Source organism: Eurosta solidaginis, chromosome 1 (genome assembly GCF_040869045.1).
Source record: "Eurosta solidaginis isolate ZX-2024a chromosome 1, ASM4086904v1, whole genome shotgun sequence".
Lineage (NCBI taxonomy): Eukaryota > Metazoa > Arthropoda > Insecta > Diptera > Tephritidae > Eurosta > Eurosta solidaginis.
In genome coordinates, this window is record NC_090319.1 from 355589606 (window position 1) to 355602642 (window position 13037).

Below are 13037 nucleotides of genomic sequence, written 5' to 3' on the forward strand. Positions count from 1 at the left end.
TCGATATTATTATACTCAGCTGAGCAGAGAGTATATTAAGTTTTATTGGAAAACGATTGGTTGTACAGGTATAAAAGAATCGAGATAGATATAGACTTCCATATATCAAAATCATCAGGATCGAAAAAACATTTGATTGAGCCATGTCCTTCCGTCCGTCCGTCCGTCTATCCATTAACACGATAACTTGAGTAAATTTTAAGGTATCTTGATGAAATTTGGTATGTAGATTCCTGGGCACTCATCTCAGATCGCTATTTAAAATGAACGATATCGGACTATAACCACGCCCACTTTTTCGATATCGAAAATTTCGAAAAACCGAAAAAGTGCAATAATTCATTACCAAAGACAGATAAAGCGATGAAACTTGGTAGGTGAGTTGAACATATGACGCAGAATAGAAAATTAGTAAAATTTTGGACAATGGGCGTGACACCGCCTACTTTTAAAAGAAGGTAATTCAAAAATTTTGCAAGCTGTAATTTGGCAGTCGTTGAAGATATCATGATGAAATTTGGCAGGAACGTTACTCGTATTACTATATGTATGCTTAATAAAACTTAGCAAAATCGGAGAACGACCACGTCCACTTAAAAAAAAAATTTTTTTAAGTCAAATTTAAAAAAAAAGTTTTTATCTTTACAGTATATAAGTAAATTATGCCAACATTCAACTCCAGTAATGATATGGTGCAACAAAATGCAAAAATAAAAGAAAATTTCAAAATGGGCGTGGCTCCGCCCTTTCTCATTTAATTTGTCTAGGATACTTTTAATGCCATAAGTCGAACAAAAATTTACCAATCCTTTTGAAATTTGGTAGGGGCATAGATTTTATGACGTTAACTGTTTTCTGTGAAAATGGGCGAAATCGGTTTGAGCCACGCCCAGTTTTTATACACAGTCGTCCGTCTGTCCTTCCGCTCGGCCATTAACACAATAACTTGAGCAAAATCCGATATATCTTTACTGAACTTAGCTCACGTACCTATCTGAACTCATTTTATCTTGGTATAAAAAATGAACGAAATCCGACTATGACCACGCCCACTTTTTCGATACCGAAAATTACGAAAAATGAAAAAAATGCGATAATTCTATACCAAATGCGAAAAAAGGAATGAAAAATGGTAATTCGATTGGTTTATTGACGCGAAATATAACTTTAGAGAAAACTTTGTAAAATGGTTGTGACACCTACCATATTAAGTAGAAGAAAATGAAAAAGTTCTGTAGGGCGAAATAAAAAACCCTTGAAATCTTGGCAGGAATACTGTTCGTGGTGTTGCATATATAAATAAATTAGCGGTATCCAACAGATGATGTTCTGGGTAACCCTGGTCCACATTTTGGTCGATATCTCGAAAACGCCTTCACATATACAACTAAGGGCCACTTCCTTTTAAAACCCTCATTAATACCTTTATTTTGATACCCATATCGTACAAACAAATTCTAGAGTCAACCCTGATCCATCTTTATGGCGATATCCCTAAATGGCGTCCACCTATAGAACTATGGCCCACTCCTTCATAAAATACTCTTTAATGCCTTTCATTTGATACACATGTCATACAAACACATTCCAGGGTTTCCCTCGGTTCATTTTCCTACATGGCTATTTTCCCTTATGTTGTCACCATAGCTCTCAACTGAGTATGTAATGTTCGGTTACACCCGAACTTAACCTTCCTTACTTGTTTTTAGCCTATGACCATCCTTGGAAGGTTTCTAATGGGTTGTGCAAATTTGGTTGTGATCGATCGATCAGTTTAGGACGCAACTCGATCTATGCCTGCATACATACATAATTTGAATTTTATATATATAAATGTATCTCATTAACTGTAATATCAGTTATAATTAAGGATTTCTTATATAGGATTATAAAATATGTATGTAGATATGTATGTACATATGTAAGTATTCAAGCACATAAACATGGGATATAAGCTCATATACTAGCACATACTTTAGATAGGCAAAATTTATTTTTATTGCAAAAACAAAAAAAAGCATTAGTATCTGTTTGTGCAGGTATATATGTAAGTATGTATTTAAGAATTTGATCCACAAACGCACAGAACTCCTACACAGGGTGTTGGAAATACCGAACAAATGTTTTTTTTTTTTTGTACATACTCGAAAACATTCAAACTCCCAACAGGAAAATAATCACTCTGCCTCTCCCACCCTCTTTTTGAAAAAGCAGAAATGCAAGTTTTGCAGCGTGCGCACGAGCACGATTCGCACTACTCACATACTCGTCTGCATGTATTTGGGTTGCCGCTTTATGGCGCGTATGAGAGTGAGACAACTATGTGACGCCCAATCAAGGGAGAGCCGGGCAATATTACTTTTTATTTTTGTTTCCTCTTAGCGGCAATGGATTAATGTGCGAGAAGCTCTCGTAATGCAGCAATATTATAGTTTGACGCGACACTACTGAAAGCGGGCGTATACGTTTTGTTGTATCGCAACGCGTCAAGAATTTATAGCGAGCGCGGGTATGCGTTTTAATAACGTCAAATTACCGACGCGTTTTTGAAAAAGCAGAAAAAAATTTACATTCAAAAAAGAATAAAAAATAACATTGTGTTGTGAAGTAAACTTAATTGTACGTACGTAGCTTTATTTCAAATAATTTTGTGAGCGTTTAAAAAAAAAAAGCTACCGGTAAAGTGCAGATACCAAAAGCGCTTTCGATTAAATACAGCAAGAGGCTGCTGTGCTTTTTTCTAAACGCGTGTGCGCGCAATTAAGCGCTGTTAGTCGCATTATGGCGTTGACAGCTTGTCAAGTCAATTCAAGCGCAACCGTAACGCTTCACCGCCACTACAACTGCAGCGGCAGTTAAAAACCAGTCACAATTGCGGTCTCGTTTGTCAATGTCACTAATCATTTGAAACGCGCACAACGGATGCGCCATGTTTCAGTGTCAATCTGTAGCAAATCAATAGCAGCACCACAGTGTTAGTGAAAATCGTGCGTTTCGCCGTTACTGAAGCGTTACAACGTATCTCAAAGTGTTATTATTTTTTCCCGTTGCGGTTTGTGATTCAAGCGCTTTGTCATTTTGTCGAATGTTCAATTAAATTAAAAGAAAACAAGCTCGCGTCGTCGTGTTGGGGCGCTACTGCAGCGCAGCGTTTCATTAATTCGCTAACGTTCAAACAATTGGTTTTAAGTGACAGTTGCTATTTTCCTAATTTCCCGTCCGCTTCGATTTCACCATTGCTTCGCGTGCGCGCTTTGTTCCTGATCCTTTAGTGATAATTTATATTAACCGCAATATCGCAAATGGTCACGTGCGGCCGTCAATCGTTCAATATGCTGCCGATGGCGCCGATTAATCCATTTGTCGTTGGACTAACACCATCATCGATGGCAGCAGCAGCTGCAGCGGCGGCTGCCGTTGCCGAAACAACGACATCACGGCCTATAGGTGGTAGTACAACAGCAACAATAACCACAACAAATGCTACAGCAACTGCAACGACTGCTTCCATGAAACCAAAGTTGGCGTTTAGTATCGATTCGATAGTTGGTAGTAATAATAATAACAACAATCGTGATATTGTTGGTGGATTAACGCGTCCTATGCGACCATCTGTCATTTCGCCATCACTCTCCTCCTCGCAACGCAGCGAAAGCCCCGATGATCGCCTGCAAGTGGATAGAGATCGTCTGGTATACGCTTACGAACGTCCGTCAAGTCGTATAAGCCTCAGCCTCAGTGAAGATTCTCATCATTGCCAACAGCCATTAGAATTAAGAAATAGCTTAACTGTGAATTCAGCGTCGTATCTACCCGCACGAGCACCAATGGGGCTAATCTATTGCCGACGACGTTCAATACTGGATCAATCTCCTGAACGTGATTGTAGCAGTCCGCCATTGGTGGATAGATGTAGATCACGTTCGCGTTCTCGATCGAACTCCCCCACCATACGGCAACAAGCGCGCACAGTGCGTGAACACATCAAAACTGCTTTAAATAACAGTCGCACACCTTCTCCCTTACCGACGCCGCCGCACAGTCGTACTACACCTCAATCACCTCAAACACCAGGCAGCGGTAATGGTAGCCTTGGTGGTGACCTCAATAAGCGTCCTATTCATGTTCCCGGCATACCGGCTGGTTTATTACGCCCACTACCATTGCAAGCACCACCACAAAGCTTATCTGTATTACAAGCTAGCAGTGTCGGTGTTGGCATACCGCCAAGTGGAATACCTAGCTCTATAGAGGGTGCCAATCCACCTGCAAATCCTACAGCTGTGCATCCATTAGCGCCAACGATAGCGGGTTCTGGACAGCCTGGCCCACCACAACTACATGGTGTTCCTCCACCACCACCACCGCCGCCAGGCTCATCTGGCGTTGTTGTGCCACCACCTCCGCCGCCAAATCCACACTTTTTAGCTGCTCAGTTTCAAATGGCAGCTGCTTTGGCACATCATCACCATCAGCAACAGCAACAACAGCATCATCCAGCTGCGCATTTACCACCTGGTCATCCAATGACACTGTTCCCATCCGGTCCACATCATCATCACTTTGGCGGTCCGCATTTGATTCGTGATAGTTATCCACTCTATCCATGGCTCCTGAGTCGACATGGAAGAATATTTCCTCATCGATTTCCTGGTAGTAAGTTTTTACATAATATTAAGATATATGTAGGTATGATTAAGGAAATTGATGGGTTGCTTTTTTCAGGTTTAAAACTCCCTGCCAATAACACTGTTTGACCCGGTTTTTTAGTAGTTTGGTTAATCTGTAACTTGGTTTGCTTTAACGATAGTCAAATTAAAACTCCAGTTAAACTATAGAGCAGTTTTTAGTCACGGTTTAAGAACGGGGTAGGTCGCGACCCACAGTTTGAAAACCGCTGATCTAGATAACTTTTAGACACGGAATCAGCTGGATTTTGATTACATTTTTGACGCCACACAGTGCGACGGATGAAGATACTAGGAGGACAAAAGTTGTCGCTCACGTCTGGTTGGTTTAAATTCCATTTCCGATAAGTTGCCGATGTCGAATATATTGCTAAGTTGGAATTTTTTTTAATATTTTCATTATGAACTACAACCAATTATTAAAAACTTTTATAAAATAAATAAATGCATAAGTACAAGACGCGATAGCCTCCGAAGAGATTTTAGGCGGAGCTTCTCTTCCAATTTGCTTCGTGCTCTTTTTAATTTTTCCTAGGAATTAGCAGGACGGGACCTACATACTTTCATGTTGCTTCGCCCAGGGCTCGAACCCAGGAACTTCGGAGTGGTAGTGGGAGCATGGTACCAGCAGAACACGGCGGTCGAACAGAAATTTTTAAAGCTGAAGCTCATCGAGGCTCAACCAAATCGTGAAAAGGTTGAACTATTTGTTAAAACATGGGAATTTGTCATGGCTAGTTATGCATTTACTGTGATTAACGTCATTTAAACCCAAGTTATTGACACCCTAAGAATGGTAGTTCCTACTGTAAGTAGCTTCACAATCACAAGATTCCATATTTCGAACCGTGCGCCACCTAGCGAAAGTGCTTTCTGCATGCTGGATTGTCATCAGATTTTGAAGTATGTTTCAAAACTCAAGACTCTAGCACCACGGGAAGTGTACTGAAATTTGCGAACAAAGAAGAAACGAATCTTATATAAAGGATTGTACTTTAAATCATGCTAGCGTGAGCAGATCATTTCCATTAATAAGAAAAACTAATACTTGGTGAGTTTATTCTGTAGCTGACTACACCTTTTTCAGTTTTCGCTCAGAAAGTTGCATTTTAAGTTCAGAAAATTACAAACAGTGGCGTAGTGAAGTTTTCTTTCGCCCGGGGAAAACTATTTTTTTGCCCCGTCTTTGATCGTAAATATGTCAAAATCAGTTTTAATTGGCTGAATGAATATTCGCAGCTAGCAATAGATAGGTACTGACATAGTCAAGAGTATTTAAAGTGCCAAAACATCTTCTTCATACAAGATTATAAAAATAAATAATCCTAACGGAGTTTTAAGTTCAATTACTTTTCTACTGCGTAGTAATATTTTGCAGTCACATATTTCGATAAAAAGTTCTGTTCCATAGAAATCTGTATTATTAAATTCACCCAAGTTTTTAACAAATTTCCAACGTCTAAAAGAAATCCAAATCAAAAATTAAGGTGGTTTGGTCGTGTAAATCTTGTACTTATTTCTTGTTGGAGACGATCGAGAACACTTTTCATAACGCGAGAAATTTCACATTCTGTGGAAAGACCAACATCTCTAGCCGATTCTCCGGGCCCTATTTCGGCGCCTTCTTACACGTTTTACTATATCAATATCCCATTTATCACAAAGAGAGTTCGCCTTTTCTATTGCTTATTGATTTAAGATCATGATACGCTTCTATAAAATTCATCCCCGGATCTTGTTATCTGAGCTTCACACGATCAATCCTCTTTAAATTTCATACGAGAAATGAACTAATGTTATGAAATTAAAATTTAGTATATTTTGCAACAGATTTGTAGCTTCGCTTCTGGTGTTACTTGTGGTGTCAGTGTCCTCTGCTAAATGTATTTTGTAGGTCCATCGTGTTTCTGATTCACGTTTGACAGTTTTTGCTAAAGCTTTTTTTAATAATTACCATCGTAACATTGAACGCAATGCTTTCAATTATTCCACAACCTGTCGCAAGTGTTCCGGATATATACCTACATGCTTGTTTTTGTACAGAAATTTGTCTCCAGAAATCAATATTTTCTCTAAATAAGTTACAATAAAACCAAAAATTATTCAGGGAATTCTGCTTTGCGGACTATTTAGGACCCCCTGTAGCGCCCGGGGCAAGATGCTGCATTGGCCGCCTTCTCCCTCACTACGCCACTGGTTAAAAACTGAAATTCAGAATTTTCAAATTACGCTCAGATCATTACAATTGAAATTATAAGTGAAGTTCAATTGAAAATTCGGAACTTTAATTGTACTTTTCCGAACCTCATTTGTAATTGTTGGAACTTCAATTGAAATTTCTGAACTTCAGTTGTAATTTTCTGAACTAAACCTGAACAAGTAAGGAAGGCTAAGTTCGGGTGTAACCGAACATTACATACTCATTTGAGAGCTATGGAGACAAAATAAGGAAAATCACCATGTAGGAAAATGAACCTAGGGTAACCCTGGAATGTGGTTGTATGACATGTGTATCAAATGGAAGGTATTAAAGAGTATTTTAAGAGAGAGTAGGCCATAGTTCTATGGATGGACGCCATTTAGGGATATCGCCATAAAGGTGGACCAGGGCTGACTCTAGAATTTGTTTGTACGATATGGGTATCAAATGAAAGGTGTTACTGAGCATTTTAAGAGGGAGTGGGCCTTAGGTCTAATGGTGGACGCCGTTTTGAGATATCGCCATAAAGGTGGACCAAGGGTGACTCTAGAATGTTTGTACGATATGGGTATCAAAAGAAAGGTGTTGCTGAGCATTTTAAGAGGGAGTGGGCATTAGGTCTATAGGTGGACGCCTTTTCGAGATATCGCCATTAGGGTGGGGCAGGGTGACTCTAGAATGTGTTTGTACGATATGGGTATCAAATGAGAGGTGGTAATGAGTATTTTAAAAGGGAGTAATCCTTAGTTCTATAGGTGGACGCCTTTTCGAGATATCGCCATAAAGGTGGACCAAGGTTGACTCTAGAATGTTTGTACGATATGGGTATCAAACGAAAGGTGTTACTGAGCATTTTAAGAGGGAGTGGGCATTAGGTCTTTAGGTGGACGCCTTTTCGAGATATCGCCATTAGGGTGGGCCAGGGGTGACTCTAGAATGTTTGTACGATATGGGTATCAAACGAAAGGTGTTACTGAGCATTTTAAGAGGGAGTGGGCATTAGGTCTATAGGTGGACGCCTTTTCGAGATATCGCCATTAGGGTGGGCCAGGGGTGACTCTAGAATGTTTGTACGATATGGGTATCAAACGAAAGGTGTTACTGAGCATTTTAAGAGGGAGTGGACATTAGGTCTATAGGTGGACGCCTTTTCGAGATATCGCCATTAGGGTGGGCCAGGGGTGACTCTAGAATGTTTGTACGATATGGGTATCAAACGAAAGGTGTTACTGAGCATTTTAAGAGGGAGTGGGCATTAGGTCTATAGGTGGACGCCTTTTCGAGATATCGCCATTAGGGTGGGCCAGGGTGACTCTAGAATGTGTTTGTATAATATGGATATCAAATTAAAGGTATTAATGAGGGTTTTAAAAGCGAGTGGCCCTTAGATGTATATGTGAAGGTTTTCTCGCGATATCGACCAAAATGTGGACCAAGTGATCCAGAAGATCATCTGTCGGGTACTGCTAATTTATTTATATATGCAATACCACTAACAGTATTCCTGCCAAGATTCCAAGGGCTGTTGATTTCTCCTTGTAGAACTTTTTCATTTCCTTCTACTTAATATGGTAGGTGTCGCACCCATTTTACAAAGTTTTTTCCAAAGTTATATTTTGCGTCAATAAACCAATCCAGTTACCATGTTTCATCCCTTTTTTCGTATTTGGTATAGAATTATGGCATTTTTTTCATTTTTCGTAATTTTCGATATCGATAAAGTGGGCGTGCTTATCGTCGGATTTTGGCTATTTTTTATACCAAGATAAAGTGAGTCCAGATAAGTACGTGGGCTAAGTTTAGTAAAGATATATCGGTTTTTGTTCAAGTTATTGTGTTAACGGCCCAGCGGAAGGACAGACGGTGGACTGTGTATAAAAACTGGGCGTGGCTTCGACCGATTTCGCCCATTTTCACAGAGAACAGTTACCGTCATAGTATCTATGCCTCCACCAAATTTGAGAAGGATTGGTAAATTTTTGTTCGACTTATGGCATTAAAAGTATTCTAGACAAACTAAATGAAAATGGGCGGAGCCACGCCCATTTTGAAATTTTCTTTTATTTTTCTATTTTGCTGCATCATATCATTACTGGAGTTGAATTTTGACTTAATTGACTTATATACAGTACAGATATTAAATTTTTTGTTAAAATTTGAATTTAAAAAAATTTTTTTTAAAAAGTGCGCGTGTTCTTCATCCAATTTTGCTAATTTTTATTTGGCACATATACAGTAATAATAGTAATGTTCCTGTCAAATTTCATCATGTTATCTTCAACGACTGCCAAATTACAGCTTGCAAAACTTTTAAATTACCTTCTTTTAAAAGTGGGCGGTGGCACGCCCATTGTCCAAAATCTTACTAATTTTCTATTCTACGTCATAGCGTCAATCCATCTACCAAGTTTCATCGCTTTAACCGCCTTTGGCAATGAATTATCGCACTTTTTCGGTTTTTCGAAATTTTCGATATCGAAAAAGTGGGCGTGGTTATAGTCCGATATCGTTCATTTTAAACAGCGATCTGAGATGAGTGCCAAGGAATCCACAATCCAAATTTCATCAAGATACCTCAAAATTTACTCAAGTTATCGTGTTAATGGACAGACGGACGGACGGACGGACATGGCTCAATCAAATTTTTTTCAATACTGATGATTTTGATATATGGAAGTCTATATCTATCTCTATTCTCCTATACCTGTACAACCAACCGTTAGCCAATCAAAGTTAATATACTCTGTGAGCTCTGCTCAACTGAGTATAAAAAGTAGTAACAAGTTATGCTGTGCCCCATTCAAGAAAAACGAAATCAATATTTCTAGAACCAACCTTATCTGTAAAATGGTAATTTGGCACTTTTTAAAGGGAAATTTTGATTTTTTGCAAAACCAGTTCAACTCACATCCTGAAAAGAAGTAAAATTTTAGACCTAGATACATATACCTATGTTGTTTCTGCAACGCTCTCAACTGACGTTACGTAATGACAGTTGCAGTCTGCTTTTGAAAAATCAAGAAGGTATTACTTGAAAGTCTCTTCTGTTCACTAAAATATTCCAGTATACTAGTTGTAGTAATTTTATTAAAACAAATGTGTAGGTCGAAGAAACCTACTGTACAAAAGTTGCATATCATAATTACTGGGACTCCGAATGGAATAACAGGCTTTTATCGCTATTCATCATTTTTATTAGAAACATTATAATTATACGAAATGTTTGAAAACGCCTACCTTTATAAAAAAAAAAAAGGTGAACTAACTGCTCCATTTATTACAAGTTAATTAGTACTCGGTCCGCCACGGTTCGGATTCGTCTTGCAACATAAAAACTTCATACTTAGCTAACGCCATTTATGAACCAACATTACGAGCAAAAACAAACCATTTTTGTATGTTTATCATAGATGCAAAAAATAAGAAATTAAAAATACAGGCTAAAAACAGCCGAACCCAAAAAAATTTATTTTCATTCGTGTACAACAACATACATTCAACAATTTGAAATAAATTACATTCTAATTAAATTGTTTGAACAACATTGCACACATCGTCAATTTGAATGAGTACATGTTAATGTCGTGCAACAACAACGAAATATCAAAACACGTAAAATAAAGAGTAAAAGAGTCAAGTTTCGAGTATGAGTATTAGGACGGGTCGATTTGTGGGGAGGCAAAAAAATCGCCCATTGCTCTGTGAAAATCATATTCTAGGGATCAAAATAAGAAACCTTGCCGAAGGACCAATACTTCTAAAACGAATTCTGATGTCCCCCTCCCCCCCTTTGGGTCGTAGGGGCAAATTTTGAAAAATCCCACTTTGAAATGCCTATGTTTTTTCTTTTTGGAGTTTATTTTTCTCTTTAGAAATTTATTCAGTCAGAACATATGTAAATGAAAAAATGAATTTAACTTAGTGATAGAAAAGAAGTTAAAAAAAATTATTAGAAATTAGCGTTTTTACAACCCCCTTTTAAAACCAAGGCATCACTGTGATGCATTTGCATGTCGTAAACATAGTTGTGTGGGTTTTTTATTCAACCGTTTTAAAAAATGAAGGTATCACTGTGACACAATTGCAGATCGTAAAATTGCTTGTGTTGGTTTTTTTAAGCCACCACAAGACACAGCAGGTAGAATTGAAATTGCCCCTACCCAAAAGTTCGACCCAAAGAGGGGGGGGGGGGGGGGACATCAGAATTCGTTTTAGAGGTATGGTTCCTTCGGCAAAGTTTCTTATTTTGATCGCTAGAATACGATTTTTACAGAGCAATGAGCGATTTTTAAATCGACCCGCCCTAATGAGTATGCATTCTATTGAGTAAATAAATACCTATGTGCGCACATACATCTGTACAAATAAGCAACATTGCCCCAGATTATGGCGCTTGCTGCAGCAAAAAGGCAAGAGCCCGGCCTATTTTTGGCGTTGCTTTTCCACATTACTTCAACTTTTTATACGCTTGTAATTTTTAAATTATCAAAACAGTATCAGCATTTATGTAGCATCTGTTCTCTTACCATCAATATCAGTGTACGCAGCGCAAAAGTTAATGCGTTTTTAATTGAGGGTTTTTCGGGCGTCGGAGCCAACGTTATATTGTGCACATTTTCAAATAAAATTTTTTATACCCAGGTGTGATTTGCATATAAGGTGACACAGTTTTGAAGGTAACGGATCAAGTTAGATATTGGTAGTATATATATCAATATTAATAGCAGCAGAAAGATTGTACAATCAATTGTTCAAAAGTTGCGATGTTTTGGCTAAATTTGGTCCACAGATTTACATGTCGTCGGTGAAAGTCTAACACCGCTGATAATTTTGCTTAGTAAAATTTCCAACATTGATTTCAAAACTTGAAGATGCTTGGTGGGAGCTTGTTTAATATAATAAAAAATAAATATGGTACCAAAATCAAGTTTACCGGCATTGAATGCAATGCGAAATTTTGTCACGAAAATTATTTTCATTAAAAATCTTAATGTACCGGTTGAAAGCACATTTACTTCCCATATAAACACTGGCAAACTTGAATTAAGGGTGAACTTAATCTAACTGGATTCCGGTTCACCGTACCGCAAGGCTTCAAAAAGGAATAGGCTAGTTTCTGACTCTAGAATTGGTCAGCCTGTGTTATGGCGCTTTTCACATTAACACGCCACTATCTGCTAGAGAAAGTTCGTTGTTGAAAAGTTTCAAGGACGAATAATTCTCCAGAAAGTAACTGGCTAGAGAGGTTTTCAAGGACAGGTAAAGCACAAGATACATATGTTTTGATATCTGATTGTTACAGTTATAAGTGTGTTTTTTTTTTTTTTTTTAAATCGGACTTTTTATTTCGCTCGTAAACTAATTATTTTGCCAGTTTTTTTGTCACTCGGAAAATAATAGGTATTTGTTCAGGACCCGTACCATGTTATACGAACCGTGATCGAAATCAATTTAGATTAGATCCGTTACATATTGTCGTTTTTACGAAACTTTTGACGGTTTCTGATTTATTGTTTGACTGAAATTGCTTTTCGATACGTGATCGCTCAGAATATAATAGATGTTTTTTGAGATTTTTATTGTTTTTCAAGCGATCAAAATAGTTTTTTTTTTTTATTTCGAGTTTGTTAATATTCCCTGAAAATAATAGTTATTTTACGAGACTTAGAAAATAATAGCAATTTTTTTAGTGGCTTATATAGCTGGAAAATTAGTAATCACTTCGACCGAAAAAAATATATTTTTTTTAAGTTTTTTTTCGATTCAATGTTTTTTTCGCTTACAAAATACCCAACGATTCTCTTTTGAGTTTTTCATTTCTACTGACAAATAATATTTATATGTAGAGATTTTTATATCACTCGCACAAGAATAATTATGTTTCGATTTTTAATTTTACACGGTAAAGAACTATAAACGTGCGAAGGAAATTAAACAAACTCTAAAAACAGTTATTGCTTTAAATTGTTATGGCCAGGCTTGGCTTTCAGAGCAAGTTTTCGTTGACAGAGCTTAACTCTGCCACTTTGGCCATTTTAACTGAGATGAACAGTAAAGTTTTTTGTAAATGGCCATAGTGGCAGGGTTGTATTGACCTTATTTTATATTACAGCTTAAATTTGCACTGAAAAATTTGACCTAAGAAACAA

The 13037-nt window shown here is 37.7% G+C and overlaps 1 protein-coding gene across 1 annotated transcript in view; it reads left to right on the forward strand.

The window, feature by feature from the left end:
- The first annotated feature begins 2505 nt into the window (after window positions 1-2505).
- E5 (empty spiracles homeobox protein E5) overlaps window positions 2506-13037 on the forward strand; it is a 47598-nt gene continuing 37066 nt past the window's right edge. Inside the window, exon 1 of the mRNA XM_067774288.1 lies at window positions 2506-4656. Within this exon, the coding sequence (XP_067630389.1) occupies window positions 3303-4656 (1354 nt within the window). The 5' untranslated portion in view covers window positions 2506-3302. The remainder of the gene's footprint in view (window positions 4657-13037) is intronic.